The following is a 21,728-nucleotide window of genomic DNA, read 5'->3' on the forward strand; positions in this document are numbered from 1 at the left end:
AATGGCTGAACACCTGCAGAACTGATGTAATAAGCTCTCAGAGATCAAGACAAAAGCGATTTATGACCATTTAGATCAATAAGATATAAAATGTTTGCTCTTGGCCATGATTTTCTTCATATTTGAGGGTTAGGAAAGTTTAAGAAAATGAGTCAATAAAATCATTATGAAACTGAGTCACGTAAGATGTATTTGTGTAGAGATTAAAATCTGTTTTTCTTGGCACCTATTTCAAAGCAAAAGGTACATCCCTACAATCTCACGTGAAAGACTAATAACCTCGCTCTACATAACTGGTTAGCACTATAGCTGACAAGCTCAATTTCCATGCATCGTTTATAGAATATCAAAGACCAAATCCAGTTTGGATTGTTCGTGGTTACAGCTGCCTGGACGACATTTGAGTTAAATGAACAGCAAATCAGTGTGTGCACCCGATCAGAGCTAAGCAAATAGAAGGGGGAATTATTAATGAATATTTTGGCAAAGATTAATTTCAGTTCTTCACACTTTCACCCCCTTTGTAATAGTTTTCCCACACAATCACATGCACTAAATCCTTTTGCATTTTGGTATGAAGGGTCATCCCCAGCCTAAAGTGGGTAACTGTTTAGGGCAGTGGTCATCAACCAGTAGATCAGGATCCACCAGTACATCTTGGAGCCTCTGACAGGTGATCCTGACTGGTTTGGCCAGGAAGCGATCAAGCACTGACACTTCAGTGACCCCTTCTTCCACTGTCATATTGCTTCTGCCCTATACCTTGGAGATGCCCCGGGGAGCCTCCTACTTGCTGTGCAGGGAGGAAGGGGGTAGATGTAAGGGTGTCCCTCCTCCCTCCACCCCACTTCTGTACCCTATCTGCACACAGAGAGAAGGATGAAGGGAGCTTGGCAATGCAAATCTGTCACACACAGACACTATCCTTCACAAACACCCCGTCCTTCACTTGACCCAGCACGTATGTGGGCTGTTACTTCTTTTACTGCTTGCAAAGTGTGTTAGTTTTGGTTTTTGACTGGTCTGCATTTCATAATTTTCATTTCTCTCTTACACTTAGATTTAATTCTTTGAGTAAGGAGTTCTAAAATGCCTAACCCAGTGTTTCTCAAACTGTGGGTCATGAGCAACTTAAGAGGGGGGCCGTAGCTGGATTTGGTTTTTCACTTGTGACTCCTCTCCCCTGGGCCGTGAAGAGTGGCAGAAGGCAACCACCAGCAAACCGGGCAGCTTGGCCAGGGCCGCAGGACTCCAGGAGCTGCAGCAGGAGGCAAGGCAGCGGGAGAGTGATGCCGGCGCTGGAGCAAACGTGCGAGGGGCCGGCCGGGGCACAGTTGCCAGGCAACCGAATGTTTCCCCAGCTGGGAGAGGGCTGGGTCCCTCAGGCAGCGGACTGGGGGATTGGGTCAGGGCAGAGGACCTGGAGGTAAATAAGGGCACATGGGGATCAGAGGAGGTGGCAGAGGAGACACGGGAGAGGAGTGGAGGACAGAGGAGAACCAAAGGGACACAGAGCGGAAAAGAGGCACAGAGGAGAAAGACGGGGGGAAGGGCATTGAGAACCACATATGCCTTGAAGGAACCCCAAGAGGGCAAGGAGTCTGGTGACAAGGGGGGAGGAAGTGACCCAGGGCAGGGGGTGGTCACAGAAATTCATTTAGCATTTTAGGGGGTCATGGTATCATAAAAGTTTGAGAACCCCTGGCCTAACCTGTCGTGGCGGGACTCATTATCCCTATGGTAAGTGCTGCTCCTGGAAGTGGCTGGCATGTCCCTGCAGCCCCTAAGACAAGTAGAGCAGGGGGTCTCCACACACTGACACCACTCCTGCAGATCCCATTGATCAATAATGGGGAACTTTGGCCAGTGGAAGCTGTGGGCTCAGTGCCAGTAGATGAGGGGCAGTACATGGCGCCATGGAGCCATTGCAATACATGCCAGCTGCTTTCAGGAGTGGTGCAGGGCCCAGGCAGGAGTAAGCCTGCCTAAACCCCACTGCTCCACCACCTGGAAGCCATCTCAGTTAGTGCCCTGCCAGAGCCTGCTTCCTGAACCCCTGTCCCAGCCCTGAACCTCCTCCTGAACCCAACCTCCAGCCCCAGACAGAAGTCCCTCTGCACTCAAACGCCTTCCCAGAGCTTGCACACTGAAACCCTTCCTGGCTCCCAATACCCAACCCTGGGCTAAGCCCAGAGTCCCTCCCACACTCCAAACCCCTTGGCCCACGACCAGAGCCTGCACCCCAATCTGGTGTGAGTGAGGATGGGGAGGAAGGGGGACAGAGTGAGCAAGGGGAGGTCTCAGAGAAGAGGTGGAACAGGGGCAGGGCCTCAAACAAGGGGAAGGAAGGAAGTGGGGCAAGGGTATTTGGGCTTGAAGTAAATCTTACATTGCACTTACATTGAAAAAGTGACCTTGTGGTAAAAAGTTGGAGACCACTGGTTTAGGGAAGTAAATGGAAGTAGCAGGCTTGTTTTTCCCTGTCAATCTGTCCTACAAATCTGCTCTCTCTTTGCAGAAGATAGCTGTAGTGAACATAAAGTAAGCCAAATTCCCTAGCTAAAATGTCCTATCAATAGGTTGTCCAGTGTTATTTCCTACCGATTTATTCCCATGTCTATCTTGACTGACCCTACTGAATTCAGTGCTCCATGAGGTGCAAGTCAGGCAAACTTTAAGCAGCTGCTTCAGAACTCATGGAACACGACACTATATTAAAAGCTACCACAATGCTTTGCTACCTTTTGGTTGGTTTAGGCAGTGGGAGGAAAAAAAGCCCCTGGATCAGAAGTGTTGCAGATGGACGGAACTTGGCTCAAAGGTGGCCTTTGTTGGTACAGGACAGCAGACAAGATTCAGTAGAAAGCCAACTGGTGTCCCTGAGTTGCTCAAAGTGGGGCTCTGTGCTGGACTGAGAAGCAGTGTGTGGATGGTCTGCAACAGCACAGAAGTGAACCCCAAAGAACAGAATTGATGAGAAACTCGTGAATTGTTTTCCTTTTTTTCCCAAGCTGTACTTTTCTCAATCCTCTTAGATTCTTTGCAAAATTCCCCTCTTTCAAGTAAAATGCTTGAGACCAAATGTTAAAATGTGAGCATGATTCTTACCCTACAGCTGTGGGGTGAGGTCCCAGTGTAAATGACAGAGCTTGCATGTGCAACTGAACATAGGAACACCTCTTTGCATGTAATGTTCTTATGTCCACTTATACCACAACAGATTAGGTATGCAAACATGTATGGCCAGCAAGATGAATAAGTGGCAAATTGCACATGTGAATTAGGTGCGTATTTGTGCATGTACAGGTTCCCTTTTTTCATTCCTGCTCATATGGTGTAGACACTGTCTGCCCCTTTGCGGTGTGATCTACCTGTTGTACTTCGAGTGGAGTCATCATGGCATCAAGATTCCAAACAGAAAGTGACAGGTGTCATTATGTGAATGGCTGCAGATTGTAATGCGGGGGGTGCACAAAAGAAACATCCTGCTTATCTGTGGACACTTAAATGACTGTGCACCATCCAGGAGTGTAGCTTACCAATGCAATCAGCAGTACAGAGAACCATCTTCCAAGAGTGAGGAATTAAAAAAAAAATCCAGTAATTGTTTCTTTAGCATAATGAAGAACCTGACACACCAATAATGGAAAATAAGACCTGGAGAAAAATGCATCAATACAGAAGTGGATACCAAGAGTTCCAGCGGGACTTTAATATGCAAAAGTAGCAACTGGATTGAATTATTTAGAGTCAAGATAAAACAGTTTTTAAGAAATGAAAGAAACTAGGAGAGATTTGTGCAAAATTCTACCCCAAGAGCTTTGGCTCCTGTACAAATAAAAAAGGGTGATGATCAACGGTGTCAAATGCTTCTGATAGAGCTTCCATCATAATAGCAGTAGAAATCAAGCCCTGTAAAACTGCATATGGAAATCAGTAGCCAGCCCTCTACAAAGCACCATCCAGGACTAAACCGATTAGCTCTGAAACATGACTTGAATGTTTCCACACACGGAGAGATCTTGGAGCTGCACATGAAATAAGGGTGAGATAGGAATCCAAATGGCCAAGCCACCCAGGTACAGCAGATGTCCAACCTAATGGCCTGACCATAGACATAGGGTTATTTTAAAGTACGGGATAAAGGAGAAACAACAGCTGTTTTTAAATACAAAGTGATAATCACCATGTCTATAACAAGAAAGTCTGCCTTAGTAAAGTTGCCTGCAAATCCAGAGGGAGCTTCTCGTTTCAACTATCATCTGTGTACCCTTACTTAACCCCCCCCCCCACACACACACACACACACTCACTCTTAAGGCCCCACATGAGGGAAGAAAGTACAGCCACAGCAGCCATCACAGCTTAAGAACAAGTACCATGGGATTTTACTGTTACCATGGAAACGTCCTCGTACTGTGCAGCGTTTTGACACTGTCTGTTTTATTACAAGCAGCAATCACATGGCCATCTGTAGTGCTCAAGTAAAGTGGCTGTTAGAGTTCACCACAGTTATTGCTGCAGCCAACAGCCAATTCTAACTGTCTGGATGTTGGAATTTGACCAATTTGGCAGCAATGTGTTCTAAAGTGCAGGAGGAAGCTATTTTAACAGAAACAGTCCCATAAATCTCACAACGATACAGTATCCATTATCTGCCAGACTGAACATCAGATTGTTTATCTACTTTCTGCATTATTTTTCCTGGTTTGCAGAGTAGCACTTGAAGCACTTGAAATAGATTTGAATTACTGTACCTCAAGTATGACAGGTTTCAGAGAGGCAGCAGTGTTAGTCTGCATGGACTCGTTTTAACTCAAGCATGCTACTTCAAATGAATAGTCCCACTGACTTGAATAAGAGTCTCATGAGAAAGGGCTACCGGTCATAGAATCACAGAAAGTAGGGGTGGAAGGGACCTTAAGAAGTAATCTAGTCTACATCCCTGGGTTGAGAGGATTAAAACCTAAACCACTCACAGATCCAATCAGTTCTTAAAAACCTCCAACGATGGGGATTCTGCAACCCTCTGGAAGCCAATTCCAGAGTTTAGCCACCTTTTATAGTTAGGAAGTTGTTCTCAGTATCTAACCTAAAATCTCCCTTGCTGCAGATTAAGATGGGTACTTCTTGTCCTACCATCAGCAGACATGGAAAATAACTGATCACCATTCTCTTTTTAACAGCCCTTAACTATTACCAGATCACTGCTCTGTCATGTTCAAGACTCAACATCCTCAGTTTTAACCTTTCCTCATGTCAGGTTTTTTTAAACCTATTGTTTTTCTTGCTCTACCCTAGACTCTTTCGTTTGTCCACATTTTTCCTGAAATGTGATGCCCAAAATTGGACACAGTAGGGATCTGAACATGTACCCATATACACAGTTAACCAATGAGCCTGGACTCAGTTACATTAGTTGACATTCATGCTTTCCCTGTCCCCTAAACTGTTGCCTCTGATAGAGGCAGTAGCACATGGGGGAAGGAGACAGACAGCTTGCCTCCCTAGAAAACAGTACTTCAGCAGAGGCCTTACCAGTGCTGAATACAGCATGACAACTACCTCCTGTTTTACATACAACACACCTGTTAATACATCCCAGAATTCTATTAGCCTTTTTTTGCAACTAAACATGTTGACTCCTTCAACAGGAGATTCACTATAAGCCCCAGATGCTTTTCATCTGTACTATACCTGAACAGTTATTCTCCATTATGTAGATGTGCATTTGATTATTCCTATGCATAATATTTGGTACTTGGCATTACTGAATTTCATCTTGTTGATTTCACACCAACCAATTCTGAATTCCAAGTCTGTCCTACAACCTGCTGGCAATCCCTCTCCACCTTGGTGTCATCTGCTAATTGTATAGGCATACTTTCATCACCCTTATCCAAGTCATTAATAAAAACATTGATTAGTACTGGACCCAGGACTGACACCTGTGGGACCCCAAAAGATAATGTGATAGAATTAATCTTGGAGTATTATGTGAACTAGATTAAACTACAAGGCGGGTGCACAAATGGTTCAGCCAGCTGTGCACCTTCCTTCTAGTAATTTAATCTAGTCCACATTTGTTTCCAAGAATGTCATATGGGACTATATCAGAATCATAGAGCTGGAAGAGACTTCAGAAGGTCATCAAGTCCAGCCCCCTGTTACCCTAGAAAAGGGGGGCTGTATTATAGTTTAGTTTAGTGGGCTCCATTTTGAAAGAGACAGTTTCTTTTCTCTACATGATGGAGGTTTTTCCCGCTAACCTGTTGATTTGCACACGGCACTACCTTGTGCACCCCTCTCAAGCAGGCTGTGCACCCGTTACTATCTGGTGCACTCAGCACCAAAAGAGGTGCACTCAGCACCAAAACCACTGCACACAGCCCCTAAGAAGCTGCACTCAACCCCTAAGTTCATTAGCATATTTTTCTTGCCTCTGGGCCAATAAGAGCCCTGAGGTATCAGGGGCTTGGGTCCTTGGATTTTCCCCAGCCTTGGTTTTTTTTTTTGTGTGGTTGTTGTTGTTGTTGCTCCTTGTATGGTTTGCCTGAAGCTTGGATACCATCTATGTAATCAGAGGCCTGGACTTTTGAACTGTGCTACCCTTGTGTGGTAAATACCCACAAGGTTTTCCTGTCTGCACTGGTCACTGGAACTGGGACTCTCTTTCCTGTCATCTTTATTGGATTACTCACCTACTGGAGCAGACGGTGTTGTCGAAGGACAGATCAGACTGTGTCCAGAGGGAATTCCTTTCCAGATCAAGGATCCATATCGGGGTCGTCTCTTCACAGAGGACTCACTACCGTGGGATCTCCCTGCTTGTCCTCCCCAGAGGCTTACAAATAGCCCGAGGGTTGCAGGTCGCAGGCATCGATCGCCTCAGGCTTTGTATATACCTTATGTATTTAGGGAACTGTCCTATCTCCTTTCTTCGGGTTAGGGAGGGTTGGTTTGTTAAAAATTACTGTTAACTGTATATCTGTTCCATTATTTACTCAAAAATACATGGTTTGGCCCTAAATTGTGTATGCCTGATTTGTGGCTAAAGATCCACCGGTGATTAGATACGGCTCTCAGGACGGATCTCTCTTCTGTGTAGGGACTCCCTCTCCCCTTTTATATCCACTCCATCGGCCATTTTGATTTAATTATTTGTCCACGTCCCTAGGGCAACACCCCTGCCCAAGGCAGGACCAATCCCAATTAAATCAACCCAGCCAGAGCTTTGTAAAGCCGAGACTTAAAACATCTCTAGGGATGGAGATTCCACCACCTCCCTAGGTAACCCATTCCAGTGCTTCACCAACCTCCTAGTGAAATAGTTTTTCCTAATATCCAACCTGGACCTCTCCCACCACAGCTTGAGACCATTGTTCTTTGTTCTGCCATCCATCACTACTGTGAACAGCCTTTCTCCAGCCTCTTTGGAACCTCCCTTAAAAGCCTTACTTAACAAATCAATCCATCAAGATATATCACGTCTACTGCTTCTCCCTGTCCCCCTCCCCCATCCACGACTGTACCCATCACAGAAGGAAGTTAGGTTGGTTTGGCAGGATTCATTTTGAAAAATCCATGCTGGCTATTCCTTATAATTTAATTATCCTCCAGGCTCTTACAAACTGGTTGCTTAACCATATCTTCCAGGTATCAAAGTTAGGTTGACTGATCAATAATCCCCTGGGTTCTCCTTTTCCTCCCTCCCTCCCCCCCCCTTTTCAAAGATGGATATTGTTTACCCTCTCCAGTCCTCTGGAACCTCACCCATCCTCCAAGAGTTCGCAAAGATTAAAAATTTGTTCCTAATTTGAAACCTATAGCTCCCTTGCTGCTAACAACACCAATTACTATATGTGCTACCTTCAGCAACATGAAACAACTGATCACTGTCTTCATAATAGTCTTACAAATTTGAAGACTGTTATAGCCTTCCCCTCAGACGTCTCTCAACTAAAGATCACATTTTTCAACCTTTCCTCATAGGTCATTTTTTCTAACTTTTTTGGGGGGAGAGGGGCTTTTCTTTAGAGTCTCTCCAGGTGAGGCCTCAACAATGCTGAGTACAGCACAACAATTCTCCCATTTCTTACACCTGACATTGCTGTTAAAGCAACCCAGAATGACACTTGCCTTTTTCGCCATGGTATCACACTGCTGACTCATTTGCAGTGTGAGCCACTACAATTCCCAAGTCCCTTTCTGCAGTAATGCTGCGTATACAGTTCTTCCCCATTTTGTATTTGTCCATTTGATTTTTCCTTCCTAATATAATGCTTTGCATTTGTCTTAACTGAATCCCCTCTTGTTGATTCCAAACCAATTCTGTAATTTATCAATATTTTAAAATGTTAATCCTGGCCTCTAAAGTGCTTACAAGCCCATCCATCTTGGTAGCAGCTACAGATTTTATAATATACTATCTACCTCACCATCCAAATCATTAATGAAAACATTCAACAGTATCAGAACAAGAGACCGTCTCCAGCAGACCAGGGGCACCGGGCGGGTTCCCGCGCTTCTGAGGCTTTGCTCTGGCAAAGCCTCAGAAGCGCAGGGAACCGCCGCTGCTGCCGCTTCAGTCCCTGTGCCTGTGGTCTGCTGGGGACCGTCCCCAGCAGACCACAGGCACCGGGACTAAAGCGGCAGCAGAGGCGGTTCCCCGCGCCTCTGAGGCTTTGCTCTGGCTCTGCTCCCCATGTCCCTGGTCTGCTGGGGGGGGGGGGCGCAGCTAGTGTGCCCCCCCCCCCCCCCAGCAGACCAGGCTTTTGTTTTGGACCCTGGGGCAGAGCAGCTGGGGCGCTGCCGATTGGTCCTGCAGCGCCGCTCTGGCCACTACTGGACCAACCCGGCAGCACCCCAGCTGCTCTGCCCCAGGTCCCGATTCAGCCGCTGCTGGTCAGTTTCAGCAGCGGCTGAATCAGGACGCCTGGGGCAGAGCAGATGGGGTGCTGCTGGGTTGGTCCAGTAGCACCGAGGAGTGGCGCTACTGGAGCAACCCAGCAGCACCCCAGCTACACTGGCCCAGTCTTCCCCAAGTCAGCTTCTGCTGAAACTGACCAGCGCTGACTACAGGAAGCCCGAGGCAGAGTTGCTCTGCCCCGGGCTTCCTGGAATCAGCTGCTGATCAGTTTCAGCAGCAGCTGACTTGGGGACGCCTGGGGTTCTTAAGTTGATTCTGTATGTAAGTCAGAACTGGCAGTCAGTTTCAGCAGTGGCTGAATCTGGACGCCAGTTCCGACTTACATACAGATTCAACTTAAGAACAAACCTACAGTCCCTATCTTGTACGTAACCCGGGGACTGCCTGTACACTACACTCACAGGCAGCACAGATATGAACATGCATTCCTGCAGGTCAATTGCATTTTCAATTACAGGGGAAAAAATGAGAAATCTCTCTCAACTTATTATAATCTTTAAGGTGCTGGCCACTCAGAGCTTTTTTGCAAACCACTGGCATTGTGCAAAGCCAGCTGAGTTTTTTGGCTTTTGGGTAAAGTGACATAACAGGGTAGTGGGACTGAGATAAAATGGGGTATTGGCTGCCACTGATTTGACCATGGTTGGATTTTGTTTAGAGGGTGGGGCTTATTGAGTTTCTTATTACACTTGAACCTCTAATCTGGCAACCCTGGAAACAGGGTATGCCAGATTAAAGATGTTGCCAGGCCATGGAGGATGCTGTAGGATCTGGGTGAGAGTCACATGTGGCTCCACATTCCCTGCTGTCCCCAGGCACTGCTCCCCTCTGCTATGGGAGTGGCAGGGAAAGCTTCAGGGTAAGCAGCTTTGAGCACTGCCATTCCCCTAGTTGGGGGACGGGGGAGCAGAAGCACAAAGTTGCTTCCTCCTCCCTACCACAGGTATTCCTAGATTAGGGAAACCTGGAGAATGAAAGCTAAGTGTATTTGTATGTGTTATGCAGTAACAGGGCTCCAAGGATCTTTATATGGGTACTTTTAACCCTTTTATAAATATAAATAAAATGTAGTGCCCAACTACTGGGCCAGCTAGATGCTCAAAATTTGTGTACAGTTCTGTGCTTAATTTCTGCACAAATTATGTACCTAAATTAGCCATCAATTGCTATTCTAGCCTCTTAGATCTATCTGTTCACAGATTGCACACTTCTGATCTCCACTCCTTCATTTAGAGGACAAAACAGAATCTTTTATGAAGATCACTTTGGTAGACGTACATTCAAAGTCTTCTAAATAGTTAGGTCTTACGTTTTGAGAGTTTATTTTTAGCTCTTTGAGTTACGTAGATATCCAAAAATTGGGGATCGCAAGGTTCTGTCTTCACTGTAATGAGTAATGACTATTACAAACAATGCATAGAGAGACCCATTAAAGGGCAACACATCAATGTGCTTTAGGAATCCCATGCCAGTAGTCCACTGCTCCACGTAGATAACTCCTTAAGTAAAAGTAACAATTTTTAGTGTTTTTCCAGTGGATAAACATATGGGCTACGTCTACACTGGCCCCTTTTCCGAAAGAGGCATGCTAATTTTACAGGTCGTAATAGGGAAATCCGCGGGGGATTTAAATATCCCCCGCGGCATTTAAATAAAAATGTCCGCCGCTTTTTTCCGGCTTTTAGAAAAGCCGGAAAAGAGTGTCTACACTGGCCCCGATCCTCTGGAAAAAAGCCCTTTTCCGGAGGATCTCTTATTCCTACTTCGAAGTAGGAATAAGAGATCCTCCGGAAAAGGGCTTTTTTCCGGAGGATCGGGGCCAGTGTAGACGCTCTTTTCCGGCTTTTTTAAAAGCCGGAAAAAAGCAGCGGACATTTTTATTTAAATGCTGCAGGGGATACAGGCAGTCCCCGACTTACGCGGATCCGACTTATGTCGGATCCGCACTTACGAACGGGGCTTTCTCGCCCCGGAAGTCGGGGCGAGAAAGCCCCGTTCATAAGCTGCTCCAGTGCCCCTGGTCTGCTGGAGACCGTCTCCAGCAGACCAGGGGCACCGGGCGGGTTCCCGCGCTTCTGAGGCTTTGCCAGAGCAAAGCCTCAGAGGCGCGGGGAACCGCCGCTGCTGCCGCTTCAATCTGGGTGCCTGTGGTCTGCTGGGGACCGTCCCCAGCAGACCACAGGCTCCCGGACTGAAGCCGCAGCCGCGGGGGGGTCCCTCGCCTCTGAGGCTTTGCCAGAGCAAAGCCTCAGAGGCTCTGCTCCCCGTGTCCCTGGTCTGCTGGGGAGGGGGGGGCAGCTAGTGTGCTCCTCCCCCCCCCCCCCCCCAGCAGACCAGGCTTTTGTTTTGGACTCTGGGGCAGAGCAGCTGGGGCGCTGCCGATTGGTCCTGCAGCGCCCGCTCTGGGCACTACTGGACCAACCCGGCAGCACCCCAGCTGCTCTGCCCCAGGTCCCGATTCAGCCGCTGCTGGTCAGTTTCAGCAGCGGCTGAATCAGGACGCCTGGGGCAGAGCAGATGGGGTGCTGCTAGGTTGGTCCAGTAGCACCCAGGAGCGGCGCTACTGGAGCAACCCAGCAGCACCCCAGCTGCTCTGCCCCAGGCGTCCCCAAGTCAGCTTCTGCTGAAACTGACCAGTGCTGACTACAGGAAGCCCCAGGCAGAGTTGCTCTGCCCCGGGCTTCCTGGAATCAGCTGCTGATCAGTTTCAGCAGCAGCTGACTTGGGGACGCCTGGGGTTCTTAAGTTGATTCTGTATGTAAGTCAGAACTGGCGGTCAGTTTCAGCAGTGTCTGAATCTGGACGCCAGTTCCGACTTACATACAGATTCAACTTAAGAACAAACCTACAGTCCCTATCTTGTACGTAACCCGGGGACTGCCTGTATTTAAATCCCCCGCGGATTTCCCTATTACGACCTGTAAAATTAGCATGCCCATTTCGGAAAAGGGGCCAGTGTAGACGTAGCCGGAGGGTATACCAAGGGTATTATCAATCTTTAATGGATAAATCTAAAAATCAGAAGCTGTATAAATAGTTCTGAGAAGAAGATAGTCTTATTTAAGTATGCTAATTGCCCTTCAAAGTGCCCTGTATGGGGCTGCAAGACTTATGTGGAAGAGAATACTGCAGTGATCAGAGCCCTGGGTAAACCCATTAAATGTTGGGTCTGACTGCATTGCTGAAATGCACTAAAAACCTTAGCTTTCTAAATTAAAACCATGAACACAAAACACCACATACACCACACTCAAATATGGACAGGATAATTCAGTCTGGAAAAAGTAATTGTATAAATAAATTATTCCTCAAAAACAAGTGACCCAATTAAGTTTAATTCCCTCTCTACACAAAGTAGATGCACACTGTCAAATAGAGACGTTGAAGTGAAGTAGTTACAACATTTCACAACTTGTCCTCATGTAGAAACCTGACAGAGCAAAGGATTTTTTAGCATGGAGAATTGTGCTTTTGACTTAATAAATGTTTCACTAGAATTAATTTTACATGAATTAGAAGTGGCAGAGAAACAGTTGTTCTTCGTTAGAAAGGTTTTCACAGATAGGATCTCCTGTTTAGAGTAACCTGACAGCAAGACGATCCACACACAGAGATGTCATGGAGGGAACGCTTTTTCTTCCCTCGCATGGGAGTTCAAAAGATCATGTATAATAAGCATTTGTCATCTTCTGTATCAGTGTCTATGAAGCTCACTAGCACTTTTCAAATATCTACAACATGTGTAATTGGTGCAGATGGACTCTAACAGCTATGCTGCTATAAAGGAAATCCACAATATCTTTAACATTGTAGAAGCTCAAAAAAAGTTGGCAAAAATCCAGGGCATCAAGGATTTCCTACTATTCTCAAATACAGGGTTTTTGAGTTGCTGGCACTTGTTAAAACAGTTTTCCCCTCAACTTTTGACGTGACCCAAAAAACAAAAAAGAAATTACAAAATTTGAAAATTCTGGCAAACTGAGAAATTAAAGAAAACTTGTTCGGGGGGGGGGGTCACATGAAGTTCTATGTTTAGCTTTTGAGCATTTTTAGATACCATTGAAACGTCTAAAAATAAAATTAAAGAAAAATTTAAAATCAATTCATTTCAAGCTGGGAAAAAACCCAAACATTTTGAATATATTGATATGTTTAGTTTTTCAAAATTTATGGTTAAAAACAAACAAAAAAACCACTATTTGGCAAAATCAACAGATTTCTGAATCTGCATTTAGCAATGGAGGTATATATTACAAAAAGGTTTTGTTCTAAATGTTTTATTCAGAGCTATCTAGAGGCCTATAGGAGGGGAGTATGCTGCACACATTCTGGGGAGCTTCAGGGGGGATTAAGTTTACTTGATTCAAAATTCCTTAAGTGTATCCTCTGGAGCAGTACACCTCTGGATTATTCCCCATGCAGGCCAATGCCCCATAGATATATGGCTGAGCTTTCAGTTAACAATAGCATTTCCATGCCATTGTACTACAATCAAGAGACAATAATTACTTCAGTTTTACATGTATTAAGAAAAAATTTGGGATTTAAAAGTCATCATACTGGTAATACAGCTAACAGATGTTCTCTCTATCACCTATATCCAACAGATTGAACCTCTCTATTCTGGCACACTCTGGTCCAGCAACATTTGTGGTGGGGCCAAGTTTCCCACAGGCCCATAAAGTTTGTTTACAGCCACCAGTCCTGGGTCTCAGTGTACTGTGCTTTTATTTAGCTCTGATTTACCCCTAAATGTCTTCTAAGAGCCCAGAAAGCAATAGGTAATGCTGTTACACAATACTCACCTCCCGTGGTTTGGCAAATGCGCTAGGGTGCCAGACTAGAGAGGTTCTACCTCTATTACCATAAACAAAGGGCACGGGCATAATAGAGCACTGACCAATGACGCTGTAAAAGGAAGCTCATAGGGTCTCCTGAAGCTTTCCAACACAATCTAAGACAAGACACGACAGCCCCCACGAACTCAAAAAGGAACTTCACATTATGAAATTCATTTACATTAACAATTAGCATAGTCTATAATATTGTTTGCATCCAATTGCAGCACAGCACTGGAATTGAAGATATCAGTGGATCTTTAACCCAGAGATCCTGTTTAATTTTATAATTTTACACACTTTAATGTTTAACAATACAAAGAAATTCAGCTGATCCAACCCAAAGAAAGATGTTACAAACTTCCCCACAAGCCCACAACAATCACGTTACTCCAGTCCAACATGTCTTAACTCTGTTTTTACGGCATCATTAAGTTAACATTTAGTGTCTCTTCAAAGCAAGTGCTGGTGACAGAATGGCTGCCATTCTGTGGCAAGGTGTACAAGGAGCAGCACCATAGTTGCTTGGACGGTGGTGTTTGTACAAAACAAATAAGTTCCTGATTTGGTCATCTGCACAAGGAGAAAGTTTACCCACATTTTGGTAGATAGTTTAAGATTGACAGTGGCAACCATTTTCTCTCTTGGTCTAAGTCCATTTGGGTACTGCCCTCTGCAAGTGTTATTTTTAGTTCACATTCACCTGTGTTAGCTCACCATTTGCCAAGCTAGGCTCTTGCAACAGAATGCTGCATATGTACAAAGATATACAGTATATTGGATTTCAGCCAATCCCAGGAAAAAAAGAGTCATTGCGATGTTGTAGTACAATTAAGATTTCTACCTCGATACTAATAAAAGCATGCACTAGATTAAGGCTCAGATTTTCAAAGATGAGTACATAAAAATGCACCCATGCTCATGTACTTCATTTGCATGTACCAAGACTGTGATTGTGTTTGCAGTCAAAGTACAGACGAACTAAGGCCCCAATCCTGCAATTTACTATTTGCGTGCGTCTTAGACCAGTGGTTTTCACACTTTTTTCCTGGTGACTCAGTTGAAGAAAAATGTTGATGCCCATGACCCAATGGAGCTGGGAATGTGGGGTTTGAGGTGTGGAAGCTGCAAGGGGGCAGAGGGTTGGCATTGCAGGGGAAGGGGCTGTGGAATGGGGCTGGAAATGAAGGGCTCAGGATGTGGAAGGGGGCTCTGGACTAGGACATGGGGTTGAGGTGTGGGAGGGGTAAGGGATTTGGACTGAGATCAGGAATGAGGGACTTAAGGTGCAGGAGGCAGATTAGAACATGGGCTCACCTTCAGCAGCTCCTCGTCAACAGCACAACAGAGGGCTAATGCAGGCTTCCTGCCTCTTCTGACATCACAGACCACACTGCAGCAGGTGTCTCTCCATGTTGGAGTCATACAAGCAGTTCCATGTGGCTCTCGCCACTGGCACCGCCAACCCAGCTCCCATTGGCCAGTTCCTGTCTAATGCAAGTGTGGAGCTGGTGACTGGGGTGGAGGCAGTATGCAGAGCCCCGTGGCCCCTCTGCCTAGGAACTGGACCTGCTGCTGTTCACTTCCAGAGTGCAGCACGGTGTCAGAACATACTGGGACTAGCCCAGTGGTTTTCAAAAAGTGACTCACGACCCAGCCTTAGCCAGACAGCCCCACTGATGGGACATTTTAATGGGGTATTCGAGAGGCTGAGCAAGGAGACCCAGTGCCCTTCATTCCACAATCCAGTACAGGCAGTCCCCGGGTTACGTACAAGATAGGGACTGTAGGTTTGTTCTTAAGTTGAATTTGTATGTAAGTCGGAACTGGTACATATTGTAGGGGAAACTCTAGCCAAACATTTCTCCAGAGCTCAGTTTTATTCTCCCACACCTCACTTCCCTCAGTCCTTTATTCTCAAGCTGAGGTGTCTGCTGAGAAAAGCTGCTCCGCGTCTCCCTGGTCTGCTGGGGGGGGGGGGGGGGGCGCACTAGCTTCCCGTCTCCCTGGTCTGCTGGGGGGAAGCAGCTAGTGCAGGGTTGCCTCACCCCGTTTGTAAGTAGGGATCCGATGTAAGTCAGATCCATGTAACCCGGGGACTGCCTGTACTGAGTCAAAAACCAGTCTTAGACATTCCAAGCAGTTGCAGGATTGTTGTAAAAGTGAGCGAATGCACCCATATTTAATCCATACACAAATATGAAAATTCATGCTTCATGGGAATCGCTTCTATTTAGCTCTTTTTGGTCTATTGCTTTACATTTGTACAATGATCAAAGCTAGGACAAACACCTATACAATGATTATAGAATCATAGAAGACTAGAACTGCAACGGACCTCAAGAGCTTATCAAGTCCAATCCCCTGCCCTCACGGCAGGACCAAGCACCTTCTAGATCTACCCTGATAGATGCCTTCATTATCTCCAGTCATCGAGATTCCACAACCTCCCAAGGCAATTTATTCCAGCGTTTAACCCCCCTGACAGTTATGAAGTTTTTTCTAATGTCCAACCTAAACCTACCTTACTGCAATTTAAGCCCATTGCTTCTTGTCCAGAGGCCAATGAGAACAATTTTTCTCCCTACTCCTTGTAATGCCCTTTTAGATACCTGAAAACAGCTATCATGTCCCCCTCAGTTTTCTCTTTTCTAAACTCAACAAGCCCAATTCTTTCACTCATCCCTCATCAGTCATGTTTTCTAGACCTTTAATCACTTTTGTTGATCTTCTCTAGACCTTCATAATAAAGACCCCTGTTCTGAAGTTCGTGTCCCTGCTGATGTGGATGGAAATTTGAATGAAGACTGCTAAACTTGACCAGTAGAAAGCATAGGAAAATTATATTTATTTCAAGAGAGTTGGCAACCCATAGTTCTTATACTCCATATTACAGCACTGCTATATGTTAATATGTTGCCCATAACAGGCCCTGCATGCAGAGGGACATATCTGCGGGGTCAATCTATCTCCCCGCATGAAATATAGTTCAGGAATCATTCAGTTGAGAGCGCCGTACTAGAAGTTCTGCACATCTATCTGCACCTAGTAGACCCTGACCCCTCTGCCCTTTCATAGACTAGTATGGACTGTTCTTTCTATACCCATTTCACCACTGAGAAATTATCAGAGGCTTTGAAACATCAGGAGTGCAGCCTAGGTGTGAATGGCATATTGACAGACCCAAGAGATGTGAAAACTGATTCGGCTGGTGCTAAGACCATGGACAGTAAAGAAAAATGAAGCCCAAATGAGGAAGGGAGATCCACAATTAAAACCATTTTCAAAGGCTATTACATACCAAATTCAAAATCAGGCCTCTTTTCCAGGGGAATGTTAACTCTAGCCCAGTGGTTCCCAACCTGTGGTCTGCAGACCACCTGGTGGTCCATGACAGTATTACAGGGGGTCCGTGGAAAGTTTAAAAATAAAGATATTTTCTTTTTCTTCCCTTATTTTCCTTTTCTTCTTTTTTCTCCCCCAGGGAGGGGGTCTGTGACATTTTAATAGATTGGCTAGAGCAGAGGTTCCCAACCTTTTCAATTAGCAGAGGCTGGAAATCCAGGTGTCCTTAAATTCAACACTGTCATTTGTGTTTCCACTTTGCTCAATGTTGAAGGCCATGCCAGCTCTAGCAAAATTTTCTTTTCCTTTCCTTCTTGGGTCAGATTAAAATTATTTTAATCTGACCCAAGTGAGAAAACCAGATAGCAATTTGGGATCCAGGGCCTTCTTCCCTTTGCAATAAAGCACATAAAGTTTCCTTTCAACTTTGTTATTTAATAACTTTTTTCTTCCTCATTACAAAGTCATCCTTCTTGTTTAGCAAAAATTCTCATCTTCAGACAAAATGGTTGTTAAAAATGTGTCAAAACTGGAGTGTTTGCACTGTCAGCATGCCTCCCTTCTTCATATCCTGGGGTCAATCTCTTCTGCTGTCATCTTCTATAGATGGCATATTGCCAAATTCAGTATCCACTACCCTGTGCAGTGTGACTTTTTTTTTTAACTACAATTCATAGTGCAATCAGATCTGATCAGAACCTTGTGAATTGCAGAAGCTTGCAATGTATGTCATTGTGTATGTCATAATGTGATTATTTATTAATTCTATTTTCTACAAAATATGTACTGTCCTCTAAAAAGTTACTTATGTTTATGTGTATTTTTGGTGAAAGCAGAAAAAAATCCAAGATGAAAAAAAACCCTTACTTTCTGAAACTATCAATAGAAATAGCTGGTGTTCATAAAAATTTGAATACAAATTCATATTTCCAGAGAAAGGGCCAATACCGCAAATACTTTTTATCAAGAATAATGATGCCTCTTACCCTGAGTAGTTCCACTAAGATTAATGTGACTAATTCAGGGTAGCAAGCAGCGCTCCAGTAATAAAGGTTTGAAGGATGAAGCCCTAACTGTAGATTTTATAAATTCAAAGGCATATTTTTATAGGCTGGGATATTAACATTTGTGAATGATTGTTGAGAAGTAAGATCACGTAAATAAAATTCTAATGACAACCATATATCTTTAGATGTTAGAATAGGAAGAAACATTCATTGAAACGATCAGTCTTCTCAGAACAAACAGGGTCAGCCCTTCAGTGCGGAAACACTGTTCAAGTCAAGGTGTCGGGATATGTGGCTCCAACACGTCTTCTGGAAATAATTTCTGAAACTGCACAGACTTCTTAAAGCTCCTGTTATTACCTTGTATGGTCCTCCAGCTGTTTACTTGAATAGGACACAAATCATTTGTGGAGATTGCACACCTCTTCTATGCAGGATTTTGAACATATTAAAATACATTCAGATGGAGGATGTTAAACCCTACTTCCATTCCTCCAGACTTGCCTGCCTGCTCACAGTCAGAAGTTAATCACTTCCAATTTTTATATATTTTACTTTTATTCCTCTAAAAAATTATCATTTTGTATGTGACATCTCATATGTACATGTATCCAGCTAAGACAGGTATTTGAGAGATGCAGCTTAGAGGGTAGATATGAAAATGCACACGTGCATCTAAAACCAACCATCTCCACATTTGTTACCCCACCCCACCCCCAAAAAAAACACAAAGATTAAAGATATATTACCAGAAAGTGACCTTGTGCATACAGTGAAAATCATTACACATTTTTATAATAAATTCAAGGAAACAAAGAGTGTATTTTTACCCTACTCCCTATATAGAATCTCATTTTAATTCACCTTTTTCCCCCACTCAGTTTTGTGCCTTCTATCATGCTCTCTCCCTATGCTTGGAATGCACTCAAGGATCTCTCTCTTTCAGCCCTACCTCTTGAATTTGTCTTGCCTTCATGTGTCTCCCTGTTAATTACCCTTTCTCCTGAAGCATTCTGTCCAGTCTGGTTTACAGGGACTGTCTTTGCAAATCCAGATAAATGCTGCCTAAATTCTAAAAGGGCTATTAAGACTAAATACACTGAACTGATAATACTTTAAATGTTACTTGTTCACACTGAAAAGCACTTGCAGCATGAATAGGCGGAAGATGCCTTTTCTGTTTAAAGTACTGTCATCCACCATCCTCTCTGGAAGACAACTAAGCATTAGCAAAGGGATTAAGACTTGCACCAAGTAATTTGTAAAGACACTGACTTCAAGGTAAACCAGGAGAGTGCATTTCCTTATGCAAAAAAAAAAAAAAAAATCTCCTTTTTTCCCCAATCCCTTCACATTAATGCAGGTTCCTAACCCCACATCTCACTATACACAAAACGTGGCAGGCAGCCAGTGGCGGATGGCATAGGCAAGTCAATCAGTGGATGAGTGTCTGTCACACTGCTACCCCTTAGATGAGCTAACACATCACAATCCCACATTCCCCCGCCCCAAAGGAGCGATGCTCCTCAAAACCTCTAACCCTCCCACCCTCATGGCCAAGAAAGTCACATCCACCAGCTGCTTTTACGCCTCTCTAGCCTCAGTGCTTCCACAGCACAGGGTGGTGGGAGACATTTATAGCTCCCTACAGCTCTACAGACACATGCTAGAAACCTCATTCACTCCCCGACACACAACGTCCTCGAAGCTGCCTCACACCCAGGTCTGTCTCGCCCTCCCCCATCGATTCATTCACTGACTACCCCGCGTCCCCACCCACCCTCATTCACGGCCTCTCTGGAGGCACTGCCCCCCCCCCCCATTGGCCCCATGACAGTCCCTCGACCCCCGTGCACAACCTCGGGTGCCCCGCCCCAGGCTCTCCCCATGTGCCCCCTGCTCCGCCGCCCCGTGCATTACCCCCCCCCCTCCCGGGCTGCCCCCTTACCCGCGTCCTCCTCGTCGAAGCTGTTCATGCAGGGGAAGTAGATGGCCAGCGCCTCGAAGGAGGCGGACAGGCTGAGGCGGCTCTGCGAGCGCTCCATGAAGAGCCCGGGGGCGCCGCCGGGGGCCTCGGCCGCCGCCTGCGGCTTGGCCAGCTTCGACGCCCCATTCTTCACTCGCAGCACGGCCCGCGGCGTCTTGGCTACGGCGGGGGCCTCGGGGAGGCGAGACGGCGGCTGGACGGGAGAGGGGGGGGGGTCGGCGGGGCTCAGCCCCACCCGCGGCAGGCGCCGGACGGGGAGCCGGGGCGAGGGCACCGCTGGCGGTCCGGGCGCTGGGGCAGGCACCGGGGCGCGAGGCGGTCCCCGGGAAAGGCGCCGGGAGGCTGGCGGGAGACCCCCCCTCCTGCGGGCGGCTGCTCGGCGTCGGCTCCGCCGCCTGCCTACGGTGCCTCCTTGCGCGGCGGCCCGGACGTGTCCCCTGGCGGGCTGCGCTCCCGGCGGCTGCTCCCCACGCCCCAGCGCTTCATTCAGCTGCCGAGCGCGCGGGGCGGGGGCTGCCGTGAAGTCATCCCGGCGCGGCCGCGGCGCCAATCAGGCCGCGGCGCTCGGCTGGCCCCACGGCTCCGCCCCGCGCACCTGCCCGCTGCGCGCAGCCCGCCCCGGCTGGGGAGCTGGAGCCGCGCGCGTTCCTCCGGGGCGACAGCAGCCCCCGAGACGGGAACGGGGAGCGCTTGCGGCAGGTGCTCCCCGGTGCGATGCAGAAGGGAAGGGGGAGCTCACGCTCGGAGGAGGCAGGGCTCCCCTCATGTCCCTCTCCCCCCCCCCAGGCTGCCTCGGTACCCCCTGGCTTGCAGTGGTTTCCAGCTTGTCCAGGGTTCAATCGCTCTCCTCGCCCCCACCGTACACAATTTTCCGGCACCTCTGCCACTGGGTTTAACCCCAGCCTGGGGAAGGATCCAATTAAGCTGCATTGCTGTTGGCTCTGGATGATCATCCTCTACTATAACTGCCTGTGCCTGTCTCTTTCGCCCCTTCCCCCCGTCACACACACACACACACACCCACCCACCCTCCCTCCCCCCCCGCTGCCCCACCACACACACACACACACCCCGCTGCCCCCTCCTCCCGCCACACACACACACACACACACTCCCGCTGCCCCATTCTCCTTCAAGCTTGTATGAGCTGTTTCAGGACTTCCTGAAGCCAGGGATGGATTTGAGGATTAGGCTTCAGTGGACAAATGCATTGAGGGGCACGTACCATGAAGCTCAGTTGGACTGTCCCACAGAGGCTAGGGAAGGGGACAGGCTGGAAATCAGGAGCAGCAGAGGCAGGAAGTGAGTTTGGAGAGGCAACATTGCAGGATTTGCTTTCTTCTGTTGGCCAGAAGGTGGTAGGAGGGTCTGAATCGCCCCCACACAATGTTCTGGGCATTAGCCTTCATAATCAACAGAAGAGTATTAACTCACACAACTCCTGCAGTTTTCTTCTTCTCTTTCTCCCCCATTCCCCTCTAGAGCTGAACAGATCAGTCCTTCCCTTTCTGCCACATTTTTAGTCTCAGTCTCCCTCCCTTTCCCTCTCCCTTTTGCTGGAGTGGGCTGCCTCCTTTTTTCCCTTGTCAGTCTCTCCCCTTCTGGCTTCTACTCTGCTGTGG

The 21,728-nt window shown here is 46.7% G+C and overlaps 1 protein-coding gene across 3 annotated transcripts in view; it reads right to left on the reverse strand.

Moving 5' to 3' along the window:
- RIMS4 (regulating synaptic membrane exocytosis 4) overlaps positions 1-20,641 on the reverse strand; it is a 107,210-nt gene extending 86,569 nt beyond the window's left edge. For all 3 annotated transcript variants that reach the window (XR_012896547.1, XR_012896546.1, XM_075901260.1), the window contains exon 1: positions 20,068-20,641. Coding sequence is in view for 1 of the 3 variants with exons in the window: in XM_075901260.1 (XP_075757375.1) it covers positions 20,068-20,164 (97 nt within the window). In the remaining 2 variants the exon portion in view is untranslated. The remainder of the gene's footprint in view (positions 1-20,067) is intronic.
- Between the last annotated feature and the right edge of the window lie 1,087 nt (positions 20,642-21,728).

This window comes from Pelodiscus sinensis, chromosome 18 (genome assembly GCF_049634645.1).
Source record: "Pelodiscus sinensis isolate JC-2024 chromosome 18, ASM4963464v1, whole genome shotgun sequence".
In the NCBI taxonomy this organism is placed as follows: domain Eukaryota; kingdom Metazoa; phylum Chordata; order Testudines; family Trionychidae; genus Pelodiscus; species Pelodiscus sinensis.